This window comes from Cloeon dipterum, chromosome 3 (genome assembly GCF_949628265.1).
Source record: "Cloeon dipterum chromosome 3, ieCloDipt1.1, whole genome shotgun sequence".
NCBI classification, from domain to species: domain Eukaryota; kingdom Metazoa; phylum Arthropoda; class Insecta; order Ephemeroptera; family Baetidae; genus Cloeon; species Cloeon dipterum.
Window position 1 is genome coordinate 23,957,891 of NC_088788.1, and position 23,219 is coordinate 23,981,109.

Sequence of the window (23,219 nt, forward strand, 5' to 3'; positions counted from 1 at the left end):
ACGTCATCAGTTTGGCAAAGCAGCGCCTCTCATTGGTTAAAACGGAGCCGACCATCAACAAAACAAGCGCTACGTGCAGTCCGCCCGCCAGAGGGCAGAAACGATTGAAAACAAGTGCTCGGCTAACATACACGCTAGTGGCCTTGAGTGAGGCTAACGTTAGGGTTAATCCGGGGAACGAAGGTTAATTTGCCGAAATAGGTGCAGAAAGGGCGCGATGGCCGCCGTTCTCGAGTCGTCGTACTTTCGACAAAGACTTCGGCAGATGGACAACGTGAATTTCCACGTGCAAGACAACTCGCGGCTGGGTCAATGTGACTGCACTTCCTACTCATACCTCGTGCTGGCCACTATGCTGTTCTCCGTAGGCACTGTCATCACCGTGTTGGCCGCCGGTGAGACGCACGACTACGTCTTCTACACTCTCGGTCACATGTGGCTTGTGGGGCCAATTTTCATCTGCTCAGGCCTCATGGTTGCTGTCAAGAGCGTACTTTACCTGCGCAAAAAGTATTTGTTGCAAATGCTTATGCGGCAGCGCGCCCTGTGGAGGGTATGTACGTGTGTAATTTTATGTCTGATATGTAAGTCGTCACCTCAATTTTACAGGATTGAATGGCTTTTTGTATTAGGTCATTATTTTATTTTCTTCAGGTCAATTTCTACGCGTTTGGGTTAAATCGTTATTGCACACAGTATCTATGTACCTAACCTGCTTATTGAGCTTATTTAATTTTCATTGAAACTATTTATCTGCAGCCTTAAATTGTTGTTTGCATTACAGGTTGGTTAACTTTATTTTCAACCATACTTGTAAAATGATATGAACCGTTTGAATGAAAATTGTGTTCATTTGTGTTACATTTATAAGTTTTAATTTTTTTAAAATGGAATGATTAATATTTTAGGATTTAATATGAAGTAGCAATTTAAATTTTAAAAAGGTATGATTAAGGATTTGATCCATCAAAGATCATGCTAAACATTTTGGGTTTAAACCCGCCTCATTATCTAGGCAATCATTATCTGTCCATCTCCATAATCCAGAAATATGCATAAATAAATAACAAATTTAAGAAAATTTGTCGACAGGTTGTTCCTTATATTATAATTAAAAAGGACTTCTTAATCCCTGTAGCTTTGAAAACTGGGAAAATTTCCTCCTTTAATCTCTCATTCCGATAAAAGTTTTGACTTCACAGTACAGTCTTATTTGGTGGTTAAAACAATAATTAATATTTTTTTGATCCTCTGCTCGGTCAGCACATCCCGTGGGCTATGAGCTCACTAGATTACCCAGCACGACGAATCACTAAATTTACCACCATCCATCCTCATTAGGTCCAGGATTTATTTTATTTGAATATTGAAATAGGAGTATTAAAACGGCATCTTGATTATGTTGCAGGAATTAGTTCTTCAAGCAAGAAGGCAACACCAGCAACAACAGTACATGGCCAGGAATGCCAGCAGTTTAACTCTACCCCCTTCATATGAATCAATTGTGGTGCCCCAGCAAACTCACATTCCAAGTAACCCAGTGAATGACAACCCCGAATTAGGGGCGATGAGTCTAGCGGTGGAATCTTCTGAGGTGCCACCGCCTACTTACGAGGAGGCGATGATTTTGTTTGGTGACGAGAAACTCTTTCGAGTTTTCATGGGAGATGGAAAATGTCAGCCTACCAACAGGTAATAATCTATTACTTATGCGCTTCATGCAAGCCATGGCCAATTTTACAAGAAACCAATAAGAAAAAAATGCCAATAAGTGACACTATAGTAAAAATGCAGAAGCGTCAAAGAGCCGGGATTTATGAGAGTTAAATTGTTCAAAATAGTGAAATCGTGTGAGCAGCCCGTAGGTAGCGAAGATTAATCCGGCGAAGCGAATCGTTTAATAAGGGAGGTATGCAAGTAGTGCGCTATTTACAAAGTGTGAAACAATTATCCAAAAGGAGAATAATGCCTCTGTGCGAGCAAGCGGCTGTCAGGCAGGTAGCTGACGGGCTACCTGCGGGTACTTCGACGCAGGGGGTCTCTCGCCGATTTAATTTTTCGCTCATTTCTATCGAGCCAAATGTTGTATGAATGTGAGCGAGAAAAGGTTTAATCTTATCATTGGTTTTTTGTGTGTTTCAGTATCTCGTCAGAAGGTCATTTCAGTGGAGACAAGTTACACCAATCTCACAAGCCCTGAAAGAAACCCATCTTTTCAACCTTGCTCTTACTGAATAGTTGCTTCTAAATACTCTGGGAAGTATTGAAATAACAAATTTTTAGTATTTTCATCACGAATGCAGCTAGTCGTAGCATGAAACAATTGATTCTCATTATCAGATCAAGCGATGAACATGAATCATACGTTGCCTTGCATGTATTTTCAATATTTCCATTTACTAGTGTTACGCTGATACAGGTATAACAGTTAATGTGCTACGTTTCCTAATTTGAATAGCTCTCAATCCGTTATGCTGACTTCGAAAGCAGTCAGAAATCAGAAAGTTGATGTGATTTAAATCTCTCTGCACCAACGACTGAAAACCTAGAATTGTTAATATAATATTTCTCTTGAAACATATATTTTTATAAGGACACGGCTTTGGATATTGACAAGTAAAAAAATTGACAAGATGTTTATTTTGGCATATTTGGCGAACATGATTCCATCGGTTACAATAGATTTGTCTTAGTTGATTAATAGCGTGCCATAAATTTGGGCAGCGTGGGCATAAACTACTCAAAATGTGATATTCTATAGTGTGAAGTTATTTTTTCGATGCAAATTAAGGTAGCAAATTGAAGTTATATCAAACGCCCTTAAAAACTTAAGCACAATCAATCAATCAACGTAAATCTCTGATAAACAAAATAATTGTATTTTTGCTTCGTAAATGAAAATTGACCAGTCATGCATCTCATAGCTCACACTCAGTACTCTAAGAGAGCAAGTAGTGTCATAGAAACAACCTTATTGAACTTGTGTGAAATCATCAAATTCATTCCTCTGATGCGTTTCGTATCTTGACCAGACCAAATCTTTTTAATTTGGCATTTAATTATGATTTAATATAAAATAAAGATTGGACATTCTTTGTATAAATTGATTTCTATATTTTATTATTTACATTTTGGCACTTTAACAACTGTAAAAAGTTAGTTAAACGACTTGATATTTCCGATTTTTGTAATCAATCTCACCAGTGATTTAAAAAGATGTACACCAGAAATAGGCTATGCTAGTACGTACTTTGCTTGCTATCATACGGCAAATGACGTCCCTTTCCTCAGAGGTTTGGGAATTTTATAGATAGAGGCTTTGCTTCTTTTAAGCTGTTCAACTGATAGTTCTATATTTTAGTGATAATTTTTTATTTTAACCAAAATGAAGGTCGCTGTAGTGAGAGTATAATTTTGATTTTGCCTTGTCATTGTTTAAATCGAATGCAAAGAGTGAAAAAATGCAAATGCATACAGCTCAAAGAATGCAAAGAGATAAACAATGACAAAAAATCTGAAAAATAAGCTGAGAATTGAGATTGTAAATTAAGTCATTTATAAGCATACAAAATCCAAGTCGTGCATTTCATTATTGTTAAACGCGCATGCACATGGATTTTTTTTTTTTTTTGGAAAATCATGATATTCTGATACAGTTAAATTAAAATAGATAAAAAATGCCAACATCCTTGTTGACAATGGTATATTAATCCACAGAGAAAAGAAAAATATTGTGTTAAGTAAAAATCAAAATAAATATATTTTGTACGCATATTAACCAACACATTTTATTGTTATTTACCATCTGAATCATTGTGCGTAGTATGAAACAAAACAACAATCCCAAGACTAGAATCTGAAACGTGTTAGTGAGTGAACCACATCAAATAAGAACAGAACTTAGGCGTGGGAACACAAAGGTAAAATAATAGCTTCTAGATAGTAGAACTTGCACGTGAAAGTGAACAAGGCAGCGGCTGTAGAGGGGCCCTTGTTAATACAAACTTCCAGAGTGCAGCACACAACAAGAACAGTGCATCAAACAAGCACATTGAATAAATTTATTTTGTTTTAATGATTATGAGGGTTGATTTGAGATTCGTGTTACAATATGCTCAGGCTAATCCTTACCGATCCATCAAATTCCAATCACAATCATATCTACTTGTTTAGTCAAGGCATTTGGGCTTAAAGTCAGATATTAAAATAGGGTAACATTTTCACAGTTATGTGACAGTATAAACTCTTAACATCAATATATGACATTAAACATCAAAATATCCTTGAATTTGGGATCAATTCATCAGGTTTTAAGTCCTTTTAAGCACCCATCCATGAGGCAATCAGCTGCTCCAAACAGATCGAGGACCTCATAAAAATGACGTGGCTTGAGGGTGAACACAAAATTTCTTTGAAAGGTCTCTACAAAAAATACTATTTTGGCTTTGTAACCATCTTAATACCATAGGGTTGAACACTATCAAGCTTTAACACCTAATATCCAAGGGATTTCAACAGGCTAACCGGGCTAATATTGAGTAAATTCGCTGCCAACAACTAAACGTCCCCAATATGATATGTCACATATAATCACTGAAATTAAAATGCTGACTAGACTAATACCCAGGTTAAAAGAAGGGAACCATTGAATATAGAAGCTTTGGCATTTTGTGTTTTCTACTGCACAGAGCAGATCAGAGAGGAACCCTTGCGCCGCTCCATGGCAGCAGCTCTTCTCTTCATTCCCTCCATGTAAACCTCTCGATTAAATTGTCCTCCAGCCAGTGGTACCCTGCATGAAGGAATTTTTATTAATTTTTGTCACGGCTACTAACCATGAGGTACTAAACTTACGAGTCTTTTCCTGGACGAATTTTGGCACTGAAGAGAGCCCAGACTGGCTTGTGGTCTGATGTGAGCACCTGATGTGCAGAGCTGTACATCTTGCATTTGAGTTCGTGCATGAGTCTTGAGCGGAACAAGATGCGGTCCGTGTACGCGGGAGTACGCCTCTTGCTGGATGTATCAAAGTGATCGGTGCCTGGGTCGTATTTGTAGGTTGGTGGAAAATGGATGGGTCCCTCTTGGAAATCATTGAAAGCTGAACCTAAAAAATATAATATTTAATAATAATTTAACTTTCGCAGTAGCGTTGTAGAATAAGTAAAAAGTGTGAAAAGTAATACAGTCATAAAATAAGCAATTGTGCATGTAGTGCAAATTGTTATCACGCCTGAAACAACAAAATCAAATTTATGAACATAACGCTAGTGAGCATTGCGTTAAAACAAACTTAGCAAAAGGGAATAAAGTAGAATCTGACTACAGTTGAAGAGATAAAGAATTAGTTTTTACATGTGCGAATTTCATATTGAGCAAAAAAAGTATACCTGTTCAGGCATACAGCAAAAAATATCCCCTAATCTAAGCCTTTAATGAAATCTATAATTGCCATTAAATAATTGTAAATTTACCTTCTTCCATCACTTGTCGCAGTTGGTCGCCATTTAAAATTAAAGGCACCTCAGCTGGAAATGCTTGATCATTGCATGCCCACTGCACCACATCCTCGCGACTCTGGTCTAGTCTAAAATTCAGGTCGCCACTCCAGATCACGTAATCGTAGTTTTGCGTGGCGTCCTTGCTCTTTGTCCTAAGGGGCAGCGCTTTAGGCAGCTCAAGGGAGCCGATGATGCGTCTGGCGTCATGTACGCGTTCCTTCACTTTGTCAGCGTGTGCAGTAAGGTGAGAGCAAATAAACAAGCAGGATGTGCCAAATAACATGAAGCCAATAGCCACAGCACCCTGAAAAATATGACGCGAAAATGATGTGTCTTCAATTTGAGTTTATATGCATTTACTTTGGTTCTAAATGCAGCGGCAGTTCTTGTACTGACGTTTGCTTCTTCGGGAATGGAGCAGAACCAGATCAGGTCACGACGCATAAAAATGCATATGTGCAAAACACCAAAAACTGCTGAGTGGAACAGAACGTGTGAAGGGCCGAGCGTTTCCTGAATCTGAACCTCCCACTCAGTTCTGTCCGGGTATGACTCTTGAGTGCCAACTACTAAGATGTCAGGGACATGCTCTAGGTCAGCAGGTAGGAACAAATCGTTCAGGTCCTTTGGTGGTTGCTGTTAGCATGAGGGTTAGTCACAGATTCGCTCTTGGCAATGTGAAATGTACTTGGCCATTCATATTCCAGGTAGCAATAAATATAGACAATTCTCTTTGAGGTAGCACCTTATCCAACTCGAGCTTTCCCATTAATGAAACTGACGCAATACGACCTTGCAGAAAATTTCTAAAAACGTGTGTAAGTGAGGTATTAATATCAAATTTCTGGCGTGTATACCTTTCCCTGGCCTTTTCAACAGGGATCAAATGGAACACTCTAGCTGCGAGGAGCGCTTGTCTGGCCAATCCTTCCATGGTAGCCCCACCTGGCTCGTCACTTGCCTCATCTGTCATGCTTTTTGAAATACTTGCCGTCTCGACCTGTTTTCAGTTTATCATTGAATTTTGACCAAATTAAAAATAAAAGCTTAGTTCTCTATGACAATAACGCACACTTGCTTTTTTGATGGAACAAACTAAATCTAAATTAACTGCACGTTCCAGACGGATCATGATAAGTAAACTTCCCACTAGCAAATTAGTAAGAAAAATGACAAATGAGAATATTATCATCTTACCGTTTCTGTATTAGGGGTTGAAGGAAGGCTTGGGTTGCTATCCAACGAACTCTCTGCGTCTTTACGGCGAAAACGTCCAGTTGACTCAACTCTTTTCATAAATGGAGAATTTTCACAAGAGGACGGCTGCGAGCTGCTTGATGACCCTTTTTTATTCTTGCCGGAGGTGCCGTGGCGCATGAGTCTGTGAATGAAAATTAAATGAATACTTGTTTTTGTGACATGCAAAACTATGCAGATGACATACAATTTATTCGATGACGGCAAAGTGGAGGAGAGAGTGCCGTGGAAACTCTGTCGCAATTTGTTTTTTCTCTTAATCAGCGAGTCCAAGAAAGGTAGCGGCTGCTCATCTTTGCTTCCTTTGCCGATGGCTGGCAGCGTCAAATCCTCTTGGGACTTCTGCTTGCCCTTCGCCATCATCGACTGTAGATTCTCGCCCTCCGGGAACAGATTGGGCAGCGTGTTCCTGCGCCCTGACCTCCCGTAGAGAGCAAAGTCGTGGTCCATGAAGTCTGCCTTTGAGGACTTGCTGTTCTCGCTGCTCGAGCATTGCTTCGCCTCAGACGACTTTTCTGACTTACTCTTCTTGGATTTTGTGCGCAGAAAGTTGTATGGCTCCTTGCTGCGAAAGCTCATTTTCGCATTTTCTGCCTGGATGGACATGAACCGTCGGCCTCGCTCGACCACAACTGTGAGGCCACTCCTGGTAAATTTGCATCGGCTCTGATCTACATTCAGCAATTATATTGCGACAGTCGGGCAACAAAACTCTCCCTTTAACAACCTCCGGCAAGAATAAATGTTTTCACGCAACCCAGCACGAGCGGCAATAAAATGATTTAATATTCCACTCCCCCAGATTTCACAGCTGTACAGATTCGACACTTTAAAAGAGCCCGCCTACCGCCCCTACAAGGCACGAATATTGTACCCCGCCACCGAACTTCATTCCCGGGTTTTTGCAAGAGTAGCAAGACCATACAGAAGGAGATCAAGATATCGTGCCCAATCGTGCCGGTTCCATCTCACTTTACCAGTGATATTTTGTGGTTCATAACTGATGTAACTTTGAATTTCACCATTTTCTAATGCGCATCGACATATTTCTAGGCTTTCTCTGTGAATCTGGTTGTAAATTTGATCCAGGGCATGTCTAAAATCGAAATGGATGTGAATGACATGGTTGAGCCTTGCAGACAGAAAGGACAGATCCAGGTACATAAAAACCCAGTTTCTTCTGTGCAGTATCTCCCTGTGCCATCTTCATTTTGTAGTTCACTAGTTCATGCTTTATTATAAATTTTTTAAAGTTGATTTAGCTTTTTCTATTAAGTGAATCGCGTAGAAATGGCATGCAATCAATTCCGGGTCGAAAAGCGCGCGCTTGCAGAGGAGGAGGGGAATGTTTACAATTACAAGGTGACCAACACTGGGACGCCAGATTTAAAAAAACAAACGAGAGGTTCCCTACAAAGATGAAATAAAAATAAATTCATCAAGGCTTCAAAAATCATGTGTGGATTTTTTATCCACTTAAATGTTAAACGCATTGCATGGCATAAATTTGAAGCGGCCCTAAATCCCCATTAGGAATCTGTCTCTGCTGTCAAAATAATTTCGTCGAGTGTATGTATTCACTTAGCTGGTTGGCCTTGAGTGAGCTCACGTGACAATTAGCGTCCGTCGTTACTAAACCAGTTCTAAACAGAGAGGCCAGACGAGCGGCGTCTCTTGCGCTCACATGACTTGGGCAGGTGCCAAAGGTGGCGGCTATCTCGGAAGGTGATGGAGTGCACCTACGACGAAGACCTCAACGAAAACGCGTTCTTCCAACTGCTGCAGACCGATCACCAAGAGCTTTTCCAGAAAGCCACTCTTGAGGGCTGGGTCATCTGTGTGCCCAGGGCGGGCGCCCTGCCCAAGTACCCACTCACTGACGAGGACTTCCTTACGCACATACTCATTCCCAGCGATGAGCTCCCCGAGAGCCACTTTTGCTCACTGCTGGACAGACAGGTGAAGGTCCTGGACAGGGCCATCACGTCTGAAGGGGACGATGGCCGCACCTTTAGCACCACGATCTTGTTTGAAGAGACCTGCTACACGAGTGAACTGTACAAATATAAAGTTTTGTGCTTGGAGAATCTGCTGGAGCAGCACTCCTGCTCAGGACATGCACTGACAAACCCGTTGATCTCCCTCGGCAGCCTGCGAGACTGCATTGACTTCCTCTTGTCTGAGGATGGTGGTCAGCTAGCTTTGGAAAAGCTAGACGAGGCAATTCAAGGCTTTCTCAACAGCCAGCCGGACTTGGAAGCCGAACCGCTGCAAGTGCAGAGAGACCTGACCAAAGGACTGTACGAGCATTGTTTGAGCAGCGCTCTTAGAGAGCTCAGACTGGAAGAGCAGAACTCAAAAGTCAACAGGCATGTGTTGCAGAATGCTCGAGTTGCTGTTGAGACTTACATGCAGCATGGAATCTACAAAAGTCTCATAAAAGGTACGCTGTTATCCATACAGATAATATTAAATCTAATGCAAAGGATTTAATGACGAGCAAGAACGGCTTCAATTCTTAACGCAACTGATTTTATTGCTGTCGCATGCCATATTCACAAAAACAATAATTAAGAAATTCCAATTTGTCTGCCTTCTGGATTACTAAAAAATTATGCTTTTGATTTCAACTTGAAGATTAATTATATTTATATTTTTTATTTCAAAGTTTCTTTAACCTGCTTTTTATTTTCAGGAATTGTAGCTGCTACAGCCAAGGATGATGCAAAGCTGAACAAAATCATTAGAAACTCGGTTGAACTACAGTTAAAGGATTTAGATGTGAGGAACGAGCTCTATGAGAAAATCCCAGCTGCCAAGCAAGAATTGGCTAAGATTGATGGCTTCAGCACTGTCATTGGCAAAGTGGGATGCATTCAAAAAGGATTGGCAATCCTATCAGGAAATCCAGCAAATCAGGCAGTCAGTGCGGATGACTTCCTGCCTATTCTGATTTTTCTGGTTGTCAAAGTCTCTCTTCCGAATTGGCTGGCCCACCTCACAATGATGAGAGACTTTAATTTCTCCGACCGAGACGAAAATCTCAACTCGTTTCTGGTGACTTCGTTGGAAGCTGCTCTGGAGCATGTGCGGTCAGGTCGGCTATTTGAACCTCTCTATCCAGAGGCGCAGAGCGAAGAAAATGCTAGACAGCAAATCGATAGTCTCGAGAATGTAACCGAATACCTTTTTTACAACATCAAAGTCAACAACCTGTCCAAGGTCCAAGACCTTCTTACCCCGTCTTCGCTGCTCGACGAAATGTTAACAGATAACCTGTGCCACCCGCTGTGCAACTGCGATAAATGTGAACTCGAACTTGCCAGGCAAAGAAGCAGTCTTGCCATCAACTTGCTCGCCACTAATGAAAAGGGACTGACCTCGCTGCACGTTGCCTGCAAATATGGACGCCTGGAAATAACCGAATTTTTGCTGGAAATAGGAGCTCAAGTGACTTCTAAGGACCTAAGGGGCAACACGCCCCTTCATTACACAGCTCTAGAAGGCCATCAACACCTAATGCTCCTCCTTTTGAACTCGAGGGCGACCCCCAACAGTCTTAATAACGACGGAAATTCCCCATTGCACTTAGCAGCGCAGAATGGCCATGAAACTTGCGTCAAAGCCCTTATCTACTTCTGCGAACACACAAATCGGCCCTTGAACGTGAATCTAGCTAACTTGAACGGCGATGGCCCTCTGCATCTTGCCTCAAAGTGGGGATACGAAGGCATTGTCCAAATCCTGCTAGAAGCTGGCTCAAGACCTGACGCTAAGAACAACCGCAAACTCACTCCTATGGATCTGGCGCACAGCATCCACATCTCGAAACTGTTATCCACCGCCGTACAACCGTCTTCAAGAGGGTTCAGGAAACGCCTAAGCTTTATTAAAATGAGAATTGCAGCCGCCTCTAAACTTCGGCTGGATCTGATGGACCTCACTCTAGGAGCAAGCTCTTTGCCCAACCCCAGTAAATCTAAGGATAACAATCATGAGTATGGTACTAAACCATTGACTGTCCAACAAAATAAAAAGGTAAACTTACACTTTAAATATTTCTTTAGTAAAAATTTCAATTTTTGTAATGTCAACTAGACAATTAACAAAAGGAACCCCTAATTTTAAGGCGGAGAAGCTTCTACGCGCCATTTCTGTTGGTGATGTGCGTCTGGCCTGTTATTACCTAGGAATCGAAGGTTCCATCAACCATACGTCCGCCATGTTTCACGTGCCCTGTCATCCCCTATGCAGTTGTGACAAATGCCAAGCTCGAGAGCGCTCCCAGTCGCTCTCTGAGTGGGAGCTGGTGGATTATCATGACGTTGGTGAAGATATGCTTGATCCCAACGTATGCAATTCTGAGGGTATAACACCCTTGCATGCAGCAGCCAGCGCTGGGTGCGCCGACCTCATTCCGTTGCTTATCTGCTCCGGTGCAAGTGTCAATATAAGAACCCTAGGTAGGGGATCGACGCCCTTACATTTGGCCTGCCAGGCCAAGAAAGTACCAGCGATGTCAGCGCTGCTTGACGCTCCAAGTTGTGACGTGAACGCGCAGGATTCGCGGGGTAACACGCCGTTGCACTACGCCGCCATCCAAGGTAGTGCACCCATGACAGAGTTGCTGCTCTCTAGAATGCCCAATTTGCAGACCAAAAATGGCGAAGGCAAAACACCTCTTGAAGAGGCTGAGGAGATAATGGCCCTGAGGGTTGTCCAACTTTTGAAAGGCGAGCTCTTTACCAATTAATGTGAAACTGTAATTTTGTAACTTTTGGGTATGATATTTGCAATAAACTTCAGAGGAGATCTAAAAAAGATGCCTTGGCAAACCGTACTGTTTACTGAATGATAACTAGTCTGAAATAAAATTGAAAGCTGTGAAGTTGCCAGGCAATGAATTCTCTCTATGAACTTAAGTTTTGTCTTGTCAATCGTCAATTAATGTATTTAAATGTAGGCCAGAACTAAATCATGTATGCACTCAGTATTTTTGCATCTTACTAACCAAGTGCCAAATAATTTGTAAATAATAAAGGACAATACTTATTTCAAGGTTTCTACATTTATTTATAGCACTAAAATCCTTAATGAAGAGCCTAATTTAGTCTTAAATGGTATGTGCTTCAAAAAACGGTTCCTAATTTGCAGGTTATCTTTGGACCCATGTTTTCGGGGAAGACAACGGAGCTAATTCGCAGAATGAAGAGATACCAAGTTGCCAACAAGAGGTGCCTCGTGTTCAAGTATTCCGGGGACACCCGCTATGACAATGTCAGTCTATCAACGCATGACCAACAAAAGCTTCCTGCCATCTCTGCATCCGATCTCATAGAGTACTTTGACATTGCCTTGAAATATGATGTGGTTGGCATTGATGAGGGCCAATTTGTAAGTCTTACGCTACTTATAACTCGTATCAATTTTAAAAAGTCACGTTCTTCTATATCATAGTTTGCTGATACAGTCGACTTTTGTGAAAAACTTGCGGACAGTGGGAAAATGGTGGTCGTGGCTGCGTTGGACGGAACATACCAAAGAAAGGGATTTGGCAACATTTTGCAACTGGTCCCCCTTGCTGAGAGTGTTGAGAAACTGAATGCTGTTTGCATGATGTGCTTTGAGAGCGCTTCATATACAAAGCGAATCGGAAAAGAGCAGGAAGTAACATTTGAAGTTTTTCGTTTTTAAATATTTTTTAACTTATTTATGCCGTCATCTGTGTTAGGTGGAGGTCATTGGAGGGGCAGACAAGTACATGGCTGTGTGCCGAAGTTGCTACCACAAAAGCCCAACCAAAGCCACCAAGAGGCAAGGACTTGAACCATTCAATGATTTGACAAACGTGTGCAACAACCAAATGGAGATGTCTTGACTAGGCAAGAATGGATCACTATATTTCATTTAAAATAACCTGTAAGTGATTGTCATTTTAATTTTCTTTTAAGATTCCCTAGGATAGGTAATTTCTATGTCAAAACCCCTCAGATCTTATCCGTGTTGTGTCAGACTTTTAAAATAAAATAATCACTTCATTTAATTTCATTTTCATATTTAATTCCACTTTAAATCGTGTCTCATTAAAATTACTTGATTAAAAAACACGCTTTACAAAAATAGACAACATAAGCGTTGATCACACGTTCTCACTTCTTACCCCTTTCTCATCGTGGCAGACTCGTACTAGCTCAAGGATTGTGACTGGACGGACAAACTTATTGCACTTAAAAAATAAAGGCCCCACAAGTTGGTTCAGTCAACTCACTGACGCAACGCCAATTTAAAGTTAAGGATACATGTCAAACATTTAGTGAGCCATTATTTGTGCATAGTCACAATTCAAAACCCACACCTCGGTTTCTCGGCCAAGATTTGTACAAATTCATTACAAAATATCCGTTCTCATATTTTCCCTATTATTTTCGCCTTCCTCGGTCAACGGAGTTTTCTTTGGAGTCTCGCGCCAGTTCAGTTTCCAAGCTGGATGAGGAGGGGTACGCCTTTTGTTTTGTTTTTTGTCATTGTTCCACGCTGAAGTCCAGTCTTTGGGCGAGTTGGTCTTCTGTTCAATCTCATCTTCTACCACTTCAGGCTTTTCTCCAGGTTTCGCCAGGATGGCAACATTCTGAAAGTACTTAAATTAATTGTTTTTTTAGAATTATTTACTTTTAATACCTGAGGAAATAGGTATGAAGTGTCGTAATATTTTTGCTTTCCTGGTTCTTCTCTGATGCAAACCATTGCCACCCAAGTGTGGATCAGCAAAAGGGGAAATCTTTTAGTGAAATACGCAAGAAAATCCTTTGAGTCATTTTTCAAGATTTCCTTAGCATCTTCAGCCAGATCTTGGTAATGGTGTTTCTGAGATTTTTTTTAATATATTGAAAAAGATGGAAACATTGAGTGCATACTTTATTTCTCAGTGCTCTCAGGAGGTCGCGCACGTTCTCTCCCCTGTAATTCCTGTATTTGCGCAAATCAGCAGCAATTGCTTCTCCAATGTGCTTTCTCCAATCCCTTTGTACTACCACCCAATTCTTGGATTCCAGTGCTTTCAACACTTCGCTTTCCAAATTTTCTGATTCAACTCTATCACTGACTTCCTGTTTCATGAACATGAAGTTAATTGAAAATTTCCAGCAAAAGAATTACGAACCAGAAGGAATGCGAGGCGTTTGTCTGCGTCCCAAAAGAATGGGTGTTTCATCGCAGCACTTGCTGTCGGCCGATTTTTAGGATCAATGTCGATCATGGCCAGTATGAGGTTCAATGCCACATAATCTTTGTTTTCCTCCAAATGTTCCAGCCTATTTAAACAGGGAGTTAGGCATCATGTCATTTAAAAAAGAATAAAAACCTGTACCTCCCTTCTCCATTGATAATATTTGCCTGTCTGTGCAAATCGTCACCAAATGGATGCTTCCCTTTCGATAATACAAAGTAAAACAAACAACCCAGAGAGAAGATATCAACTGAAAATGTCTAAAAATATTTTTTATGTGTGGCTCCATCAAACAAATCAATAACTCACAGCGGTCTTTTCTGGGTCAATCATTTCCGGCGCTATCCACCCATCAGTACCTGCAGCTCCTGAATGGTGGGAAAAGGAGTACCTGCCATTCATCAACTTTTTGCAGAGGCCAAAATCAGATATCATTGCTTTGATTTCTCCTTTTGCATTGGGATAAGACAGCAAAACGTTGTGTGGTTTTATATCCCTGTGGACTGCAATCCAAATAATACATTATTCTTATGAATTGTTTTCATAATTGTATTAATGAACATAACCTATATCCAAGGAATGTAAATGTGCAAGGCCTGACGTGGCTTGGAGCAATATGTCAACCTCGGAAATATTATCGTTTCGAAACTTGCCGATGACAAAATCTTCCAATGTGGCCGCGCACAGCTCAAGAGCAATGTATCTGAACTGCCTATCTTTCTCAGTACAAAAATACCTAGAACGTGTAAAGTTAGCTTGGTTTGAATGATTGAAATCAGAAACACAGTACCTGATAACATTTGGGTGTTCGTCGGACTCTCTCAAAAGATCGACTTCTCTGTCAGCCACAGAGAAGCAATCAGGCAAAAGCCTCTTCACGGCCACAGGCCTGCCATCAAATTTGCCGTTGAACACAAACGTGCCCTCACAGCCTTTGCCCAAAATCTGGGACGGATAAAGCTCAATTTTGCCAACGCGAACAACTGAATCGTCCTGCTCATAGTCAGCTAAGTGGGACTGTTTCCCATAGAGTGAAAAAGCCATGTAAAAAGTGATGAACACCAGCAGAAGAAAAAGTAAAGTCATGACTGCTTTGGTCTGCACAAAATGATATGTTGACGAAGTGATAGCCATGGATATTTTGACGACCGAGTCCATGGATATGTTGCCTTTGGTGAAATTACTCCAGGCCAATTTTAGCTCATCCACCACTCTTACGTTTACTTGGTCCCCTTCTGTATCTATTGTAACCCTTTCAGCAGTTTCAATCACCAGATTTTCAGGAGTTTTCAATAGCACATCACTTTTCCCAGTGATTTGAAGTACGTTTGTACTGCGTTCGGGAATCTGGTAATGTCCTGTTAACAGTAATTTTGATAAACAATTAAAACCATAGCTAAGAAAGGCTCTTACCAAGCAGGTTTTCAAAGGGATTTGTATTAGACGTGCTTCCTATTGAAGGCTTAGCACCCTTCTCATCACTCTCTTCTGTTGATTTATTTTCTTTTGGACCTTCGATGAGAAGCATTGCAGGTGGCGACGTCAAGGTGCGAGTGACTGTGTTGTCGATAAGTGACGGCAATGCGTAAAGCCCATGTGGAAATTGGCCCACATAAAGTGCAGGTCTGAAATTTGACGGTAAAAACTTATCTCCGTAATCTGAGCGTTGCTCACATCAATTTCATATTGGCGCCTGCGTGGCTCAACTGCAGTGCTTTGAGAGTGTCCACGCCGACAGTTGTGAATGGAATCATGACCAGTGAGTCATCTTGAACAGCGTACATAGCAATTACTGGAGACTTGAATTTCTGCCCCCACAATTTCCGTCCAGAATCGCGATCCAAAGTCATGACACTCCCATCAGAATTGGTAGCAAAGTGGACAAGCGCTGCATTGGAAAATGGTTAAATTACTCAAGACTTCAAAATTTGTCTCTTACGATAGTTCTGGGTTGCAATATCATCAAGAGTGCCAGCAGTATAGTCAAAATAAGAGACATTCCACCGCTTTTCTTTCTTGTGACTGTCATACATGGCAATACTGTATTCTGTCCTCCCTATGAAAATTGTCTGCGAGCCATCAGCAGGACAGACATCAAAGTTTTGTTGCTCATTGCCCATCACTAGATGCTTTTTGCCGGTGACTGCATCTACAGCCATCCAGGACGCCACTTTTTTACCTGAAGGGAAAGGAAGTAATACAAGATTGTAAGTAGTGGCTAATTTTAGAACTATGCTATTTTTTTAACCTGTGTAGAGAATTCCATCTGTGCTCCGACAGGGGGAAGACGCAACTAGTTCAGGAATGGTATATGACAGCTTCTTGAGAGCAGATTCATAGCCACCTTTACCATTCGCTAGCAAGTACAGTGAACCATCTTTTGGGTCGGGCAAGAACAAATGCCTGGAATTATTAGCAAGGTTAGTTGATAAAACTGAATACAAGTAAAATCAGTGCTCACTCTTTTGAAGCAAAGTTGATTTCCATGTCAAATGGAACCATTACTGCCGGATCTAAAACAAGAATGTTACAATAATTTTTATCTTCAATTGTTTTCTATGACGGACGAAAAATTCAAATTCTATTAAATCACTGATCCTCGCAGTGATAAATTAGTCAAAATAAGTTTTAGTGACCAACAAATATAAATAAATAGTGTGACCATTATACTACCATTTGAGATTTCCCAACGGATGTCTCCAGTATCTTGCTCAATTGCGATGAGCGAACCTCCAAGGGTGGACACCAAGAGCAAAGGGTTGTCTTCCAGTAACGCTGTATTGACGATCTTTACAGAGATAAATGATACATGTAGTATGTAAGTACAATGCAAATAAATTTAATTAATTTAGAAGCAATGAATTTCAAATTCACTTCATACAATTTACCAATATACATGCATAAGTTATTTGATGATGCAAAACCCGTAAAAATGAAGGCAATTAATTATGAATAGATATGATACGTCACTTATTCATGGCATTGAGATGTTAAAGTTTCCTCTATGACATACATTATAATCATACATATTACGCCTTTTAGACAAATAAACTCTTTTGCTCTCTCATGTAAACAATAATTTTTCTTTTTGCGTTTAATTGAATAATAATTACCTTTCTTACAACGTTGTGCGTGTTTACCGCTGCGTAGCAGGATTGGCATTGCCACTGAAGAAGTAGACACAAAATAGAGGAGACGGCACCGAACAGGGTGCATTTTTTTCTGGCCCTCGATGTCATATTTTCGCTTTTCTTAAATTAACAGGTTTTCCTCTTGAAGAAAATTTATACTCTTGTTTCTGCTGCAGAGCGTAATAACCTGTTGTTCCTTCTCGCCTTCAGTAGGCGTGAGTGTAAATTCATTACTGCCCCCAATCCCAAAAGCGAGGCCAAAGTTGATAATAATAATCAGACTGCGTGCTGACTTTGGCTGACGAAATAAAATTACACCTTTGCTTTTGCTTGAAGACTGTGCCACTGCATTGTTTAGCAAACAAAAAACCCCATACGTAAGGAATCATCAATCATGGCAATCATTCCTGCTACCAAAAGAAAACACGAGTCAGCTGATGTGAGTGGGTGTGTCGAATGTTCAATGTTGTCATCCATTGGGTGTTTTAGATTCAAATTTTGGTTTATTACGGATCAGCAGGGCAACTGTGCCCCATACATCCACATCCAGAACTTAACAAAAATATAACAAAGCATTTTTTTGTATTTGTTTTAGAGTCGTAGAGTCTAGAGGTGTGCCGATCGCGTGAATAATAATATATTTAGTAGAGGTTAGTGGACTTTTGCTGATCTTTGCATCCAGGTGATCACTTCGTCGGTAATATGATTTCAGATATGGCGGACCAATTCCCTCCATGTCCACCACAATTTAAATCTCTGCAGCACTACTTGAAGATTGCTGCAGAACATGACCAGAGAGATCCTGTTGTTAGCTATTGGTGTAAGTTATTTTGTAATTTCCCTTATGTAATTAATACCTTTATTGTCACTACTGTGGTATAATTTAATAATATGTATTATCTGTATTATATTCACGATAGACTGATTGAAAATTAAATTTTATATTTTAAGGCCGACTGTATGCAATGCAAACTGGCTTGAAAATTGACAAGAAGTCACCAGATGCTCTAAAGTTGCTGATTAGCCTGATGGACTGGCTTGAGCAGAAGAAAAAGGACATGGCGGACAATGAGAGCATTACAAACGATGTAGCTGCTCAGGCATACATGGAAAACCACGCGTTGAAAATTTTTGACTGGGCCGATGGGCAAGACAGGGCGGGGATTTTCAACAAGTATGCACACACTCCCAATTTTTTAGGAAATTAACTTACTGATTCTCAGGAATGTGGTCAAGTCCTTTTACACCGCGGGCATGCTTTTTGATGTGATGGAGACTTACGGCGAACTCACAGAGAGCATCTCTCAAAGCAGAAAGTACGCCAAGTGGAAGGCTTCTTACATCCACAATTGTTTGAAAAATGGAGAGACGCCCATACCTGGTCCTCAGGGAGAATTTGAAGGGTAAAATAAAAATTGCAGTTTTCCTGGCTGAAATTCATACTTTTCACTTCAGGGAGGAAGAAGGTGCTTCTGGTGGAGAGGATTATTCGGCTCAGCCAATGGGTTTTGTGAAGCCACCTAGCTTGTACACTCCAGAGCAGCCCACAAACAATTTTGACCCTCCAAGCGCTAACTTCTCAAACTTTGACCTGCCGTCAGTGCCTCCAAGTGGAATGAACCCATACGATTTGCCGTCAGTTCCCATGAACCTGCCATCTGTTCCTTCGAGCGATGCTCCAAACGAACCCTCATCGTCTTATCCATCAGTGCCGCCGCCTCAACAAACTCCAGGTAAAAGCCATTTAGCAGGGCTGATTATTATGCAAAACATAAACGGACTTTAGCTTCAAAATTGTTTTATACAATGGGGGGTTTTCATAGGTTTTGAATTCAGGTGCTAAACCAAATTCAATCTCAAAATTCGAGTGGACTGGGTTCCGAGTTTTATCGACCCGGTTTAAACCGGCCTGGTTAAAACCAGGTTAAACCAGATAGTAAAACCTGGATTTTTTGGGGTTTTCATTTCATAGAGCATAAAACCACAAAAATTCCAAAAAATATGATGAAAAAAAATTGACAGTGAAATTGTATTGTTAAAATGACGAAACCAAAAAACAAAGCCGCCTTGGGCCAAACTGGTTAAAACCGATTTTAACCAGTTTAACCCAGCCCACCAGGTTTTTTGAGAAATACCCGGGTTTTTCGGAACCCTGCGAGTGGATCTGCTAGAGTTTTTGGAACAATACAGCAGTTGACAATTTAAATATCTGTGTTTCAAAATGTGTGGAAAAATTATATTTTTGAGCAGATCTTCCAACCAAGTTCATCTCATTTGTGTCTGTGATGGTTTTAATTTTGCAAATTGGTAATATTATATTTTAAGAGTAACAATAATAACTTGCAGTGGTAGATTTGCTGCAAAACAATTTGAAATGTCCTAATTTTATTAAAAAAAAATTGTATTGCAGTGACTGCACCTCCCGCAGCTGCTCCTGTGACCAGCGGAGGCGTGAGGCTTACTCCTGATCAAGTTACAAAAGCCCAGAAATATTGTAAATGGGCATCAAGTGCTTTGAACTATGATGACATTTCAACTGCAATATTGAACCTGCAAAAGGGTCTAACTCTGCTACAAACAGGACAGGATCCTAGCTAAGTACTTTGGCTTCAGTCATTTTAATAACTTACACTTTATATTGCTAAGCTTGACTGCTTATTCCGCATTGTAAGTGCAGGGAATGCTAAATATGCTAAAATTGTTAAAATTAAAAACTATATTTAATTTAGCTATCATGTTAATGAGTTCAAATTAAAGCAAATTCTGTGGCCTTTGTGTAGAAAGATATGAAACTAAATTTCCATTTTTTCAATTAAGTTTGAAGCAACAACAAATAAATATTAGTTCATGTGGGAAATTCCAAACTTCAAATGAAGGCTTTGCATTTTGAACTCGCATTTGGGTATCAAGGCTTGTTTTATTGGACTAAGTGTATCAAAACTGTTGTTTCACTTACAACGTCTACAAACAAGGGAGATCAAAATGTCAAATTCAATTTATTTTACACTTGAAATCCACCTGTGCCACGCGACATTCAAATTGTTACACTTTTATTGCACAATCAGCAAAAGTCACGCTTACCATTACTAGTAAATCTGGAAATTTTCCTTGAATTGGCACAGAAAAATCATTAATTGGTGCATCGTTGTACAAGTAGTACAAATTAATGCAGGTACATCAAGTGCAAGTGTGACCAAATCTGCGTGCTTTTTTGTAAGTGACTAACCACGGATCACAAAATTCTCTCAGTTCATTCAACAGTGTTTACACTTTTCATGATATCTCTAATAAAATTAAACCTTTATGTTCACAATGAATTTGATGACTAGCATAAGTTATTTACAAAAATCTACTTTAGAATCAAAAAATCAAATTCCTCTACTTTCATCTATTTTTATCAAAATTCAATAAGGTGCAGAGTGATTTGTATGCTATAATAGGTTCAAATGTTCAAGAACACAGTGTTAAATAAATATTAAGGTATAGTGAATATAAACTGAGTTTAGTGAATTACACTTATAACAGCCCCTGTATTCAACTGTAAAATAATCAAATTGTATATAAAAACTCCTGCGCTTGAGCCTTCAATTCGATCACAATATCAACATACATGCAGAAATAAGAATTTTGTCATACTACTCATACTTTATGGGAGAAGATCTCATCTTCACATTATTTCAATTTTTTTTAATGTTACTGATAAACAAAGTCATTTTCCCCCTTTTTTATATGACAGGATGATTAGAACAAGAAGAGTGTCATTGAGTGATAAAATCAGTGAAAATAGGCTAACAGTTTGATGGGAATGGAATCAGGGGTCTCGGTTTCAGATTGACTAGAAAACGCAAAATTTTCTCAATAGTTAATTGCAACCTCCAGTAATTCTTTCGCAGCCGATTAACAACATGTATCACAAATGAATTTTAATCAATAGTAAAAGTGAATCGATAAGTTTAAAAAAGAGTGCACATTAACCAGACGAAAATTTTTATAAAATTTAATACAGCCGCTCAGTCCTGCTTGTTTTGCTTATCTTCGCCGTTTGCGGTGGCGGTGGCCTCCAACTTCAGCAACTCTTTGCGTCTCAGCTGCCAGTCCACAACAAGTCGACATACTAACATGAAGAAAAATACCTAGGGAAGGGGAAACATTAAATGCATTAAATTCTCAAAAATATCTGATGACATTTTAAGCAACAATGTGGAACTTACAAGTGCAGGTGCTATTCTCTCAAATTTGTCGTTGACCATGTAGTGTGAGTAAACGGCCATCAGCATGAGAACGACAAGAATAATGTTCGCTCCTTGTTTTACACGCGCTGTTGGAAGTTTTACTAGAGGTAAAAGCTGCCAAATTCAAAACAAGCACTTCTTACCAAATGGTATGAAAGTGAGGGCCAAACCGCAAACCACCTCCAGGCTGCCAACAACACGTCTGTACCACTTCGAGGGCACTTTGAAGTCAAGTGTTTGAGCCAGCGGGAACACTTTAGAATATCTCACATATTCCTTTCTCTGCAATAAACGAGAAATTATTAGTCAAGTCATTTAATAACTCGTTAAAATTAATTCCCGCCAGGCATCTTTCCAGTGGCGTAAAATAGAGCTAGATTTATGCTGTTCCCCACGCTGTTCCCCTAATTTTGTCTTTCATCTTTGCTATGCTTTTGACGCCTGCAACTGTTTATGATAGGCAACACGTTGTGCTCGACGGACAAGCAGGGTGCATAACCAAAACTATTCAGGCGCAACGCAATGCACTGGATATTTATAATATTATATTTTTTGGGTGTACTATTTATTTCACTGACAAAGATGTTTGTTTTGTTTCCATCTGATCCTTTTAACTATTAGTCTTTGGCTATAAATCTCTTTGAAAACAACTCATATTTTAACCTATATTATATGCTCTCTTCGTGAGGCAAATAAATAAACAGGAAGAGTGTTAAGTTTAAAAAATCCATTAAGATGGTATTGACTTGAAAAACGCTAACGAGCCAGAACGCAATGTGCTGGACAAAGGGAAATAAACACAGGATGAGATTAAAAAGCACTGGCCGCCAGCAGCATGAGACCGTTTAATAAATAGTCCTGTCAGAATTAAGAGCGAGCGATATTCTTTTGAATATCAACCTCGACTGAAAACAGAGCACTCACGACGTTTTAAAATAGACCTCTCGCACTTGGGGCAGTGTGCCAATGAAATAATCATTAACGACAAGCGTAGAAATTAACTGTAATTTAAGAGAATCCAGTTTTTGACATCTAACTCGCGTCTTTGCGACTAAATAAATGCGCGTTGAAAGCTCTCCAGCGCAATTAATGAAAATGACGCGTGAAATTCAATATGCAGAAATTAAATTTTACAGCCGGCACACTCATTAAATGCGCGAAACAGAAATAGCTTAGCGATCTGTGCTAGCAAAAGTTGTACTGCCAAAAATAATCCGAGGTGCAGGTATACTTTTTCGCTATTTTTCTGCTCCGTGTAAAATTTAACCACGATTATCAGGATACATAAAAATTAATAAATAATGCAGATTTATCATACAGGCTATTACTGTTTGAAAGACAAATGGTCGAGCAGAATGGGAACAACGAACGAAAGAGCTCTCGATTTCTCACCAAGTCTTTGTGCAGGTCTTTGCTTAGTTTGGGTGTGATCTTCATGATGCCCACGAAGATGAAAAAGAGTCCGAGAAGAATAGATAAACTTTTCAACACAATCGACGCCATCCTTTCTATTTCTCTGTGAAAAAATAGTCGGGTTCAGCTCAGGTTTGATTTGTAGCGTATCAAACGAGCGGACGATTTTTTGCCTGGCCGAATCCTCTCTGTGACGTCACGCCCACATTGTAAACTTGAACCAGCATGTCAGCGCAAAACGCAGTGACGCTAGCGAAGTTAATCCTCAACTGAAATTTTAACAACTACTGATGCTATCAAAAAATTAGAGCGTTAAATTTTGATATTTTCCCATTATTTATTACGTTTGCTACAATTTTTCATACTTTGCCTATAGCATGTTAATGTTAATGAATATCGCGAACGTTTAAAGGCGCATTGTGATATTCGCCGTTCAATTTTTTCACCCAACACTAGTGAC

General features: G+C 40.0%; 7 protein-coding genes across 10 annotated transcripts; 4 read left to right on the forward strand and 3 right to left on the reverse strand.

Annotated features, from left to right (window-relative positions):
• The first annotated feature begins 92 nt into the window (after nucleotides 1-92).
• LOC135938626 (uncharacterized) lies at nucleotides 93-3,778 on the forward strand. Its single transcript, XM_065482399.1, has 3 exons — nucleotides 93-553; nucleotides 1,409-1,692; nucleotides 2,143-3,778. The coding sequence occupies exons 1-3, from the start codon at nucleotides 218-220 to the stop codon at nucleotides 2,198-2,200; spliced, it is 678 nt and encodes a 225-aa protein (XP_065338471.1). The 5' UTR covers nucleotides 93-217; the 3' UTR covers nucleotides 2,201-3,778.
• On the reverse strand, nucleotides 3,762-7,552 carry INPP5E (Inositol-3-phosphate synthase). The gene is made up of 8 exons (XM_065482394.1): nucleotides 6,946-7,552; nucleotides 6,699-6,882; nucleotides 6,359-6,501; nucleotides 6,190-6,307; nucleotides 5,862-6,137; nucleotides 5,475-5,805; nucleotides 4,855-5,107; nucleotides 3,762-4,792 (listed from the first exon to the last, which is right to left on the reverse strand). Exons 1-8 carry the CDS (start codon nucleotides 7,362-7,364, stop codon nucleotides 4,678-4,680), a joined length of 1,839 nt encoding a protein of 612 aa, XP_065338466.1. The 5' UTR covers nucleotides 7,365-7,552; the 3' UTR covers nucleotides 3,762-4,677.
• On the forward strand, nucleotides 7,552-12,801 carry LOC135938627 (thymidine kinase, cytosolic-like). Of its 2 annotated transcripts, none has more exons than XM_065482401.1 (5): nucleotides 7,552-7,763; nucleotides 7,812-7,916; nucleotides 11,913-12,152; nucleotides 12,216-12,425; nucleotides 12,490-12,801. In XM_065482401.1, exons 2-5 carry the CDS (start codon nucleotides 7,851-7,853, stop codon nucleotides 12,634-12,636), a joined length of 663 nt encoding a protein of 220 aa, XP_065338473.1. In that variant the 5' UTR covers nucleotides 7,552-7,763; nucleotides 7,812-7,850; the 3' UTR covers nucleotides 12,637-12,801. The 2 variants fall into 2 exon arrangements, with proteins under 2 accessions (XP_065338473.1, XP_065338472.1); XM_065482400.1 differs by having other exon boundaries at nucleotides 7,641-7,750.
• Nucleotides 8,312-11,816, forward strand: LOC135938622 (ankyrin repeat domain-containing protein 27-like). Its single transcript, XM_065482393.1, has 3 exons — nucleotides 8,312-9,201; nucleotides 9,454-10,796; nucleotides 10,888-11,816. Exons 1-3 carry the CDS (start codon nucleotides 8,487-8,489, stop codon nucleotides 11,509-11,511), a joined length of 2,682 nt encoding a protein of 893 aa, XP_065338465.1. The 5' UTR covers nucleotides 8,312-8,486; the 3' UTR covers nucleotides 11,512-11,816.
• On the reverse strand, nucleotides 12,797-17,495 carry Ire1 (serine/threonine-protein kinase/endoribonuclease Ire1). Of its 2 annotated transcripts, none has more exons than XM_065482391.1 (15): nucleotides 17,097-17,495; nucleotides 16,657-16,771; nucleotides 16,445-16,496; nucleotides 16,232-16,386; nucleotides 15,923-16,162; nucleotides 15,658-15,871; nucleotides 15,397-15,608; nucleotides 14,774-15,341; nucleotides 14,550-14,719; nucleotides 14,293-14,486; nucleotides 14,125-14,243; nucleotides 13,918-14,068; nucleotides 13,673-13,864; nucleotides 13,437-13,622; nucleotides 12,797-13,395 (listed from the first exon to the last, which is right to left on the reverse strand). In XM_065482391.1, exons 1-15 carry the CDS (start codon nucleotides 17,220-17,222, stop codon nucleotides 13,147-13,149), a joined length of 2,943 nt encoding a protein of 980 aa, XP_065338463.1. In that variant the 5' UTR covers nucleotides 17,223-17,495; the 3' UTR covers nucleotides 12,797-13,146. The 2 variants fall into 2 exon arrangements, with proteins under 2 accessions (XP_065338463.1, XP_065338464.1); XM_065482392.1 differs by having other exon boundaries at nucleotides 12,797-13,386; nucleotides 17,097-17,492.
• A 246-nt stretch (nucleotides 17,496-17,741) lies between these two features.
• On the forward strand, nucleotides 17,742-20,422 carry Vta1 (vesicle trafficking 1). Of its 2 annotated transcripts, XM_065482398.1 has the most exons (6): nucleotides 17,742-17,764; nucleotides 17,827-17,934; nucleotides 18,066-18,288; nucleotides 18,338-18,517; nucleotides 18,570-18,847; nucleotides 19,525-20,422. In XM_065482398.1, exons 2-6 carry the CDS (start codon nucleotides 17,829-17,831, stop codon nucleotides 19,710-19,712), a joined length of 975 nt encoding a protein of 324 aa, XP_065338470.1. In that variant the 5' UTR covers nucleotides 17,742-17,764; nucleotides 17,827-17,828; the 3' UTR covers nucleotides 19,713-20,422. The 2 variants fall into 2 exon arrangements, with proteins under 2 accessions (XP_065338470.1, XP_065338468.1); XM_065482396.1 differs by lacking the exon at nucleotides 17,742-17,764 and having other exon boundaries at nucleotides 17,785-17,934.
• LOC135938629 (novel acetylcholine receptor chaperone) lies at nucleotides 20,012-23,110 on the reverse strand. Its single transcript, XM_065482403.1, has 4 exons — nucleotides 22,739-23,110; nucleotides 21,490-21,628; nucleotides 21,326-21,432; nucleotides 20,012-21,247 (listed from the first exon to the last, which is right to left on the reverse strand). Exons 1-4 carry the CDS (start codon nucleotides 22,847-22,849, stop codon nucleotides 21,125-21,127), a joined length of 480 nt encoding a protein of 159 aa, XP_065338475.1. The 5' UTR covers nucleotides 22,850-23,110; the 3' UTR covers nucleotides 20,012-21,124.
• Nucleotides 23,111-23,219: the final 109 nt, after the last annotated feature.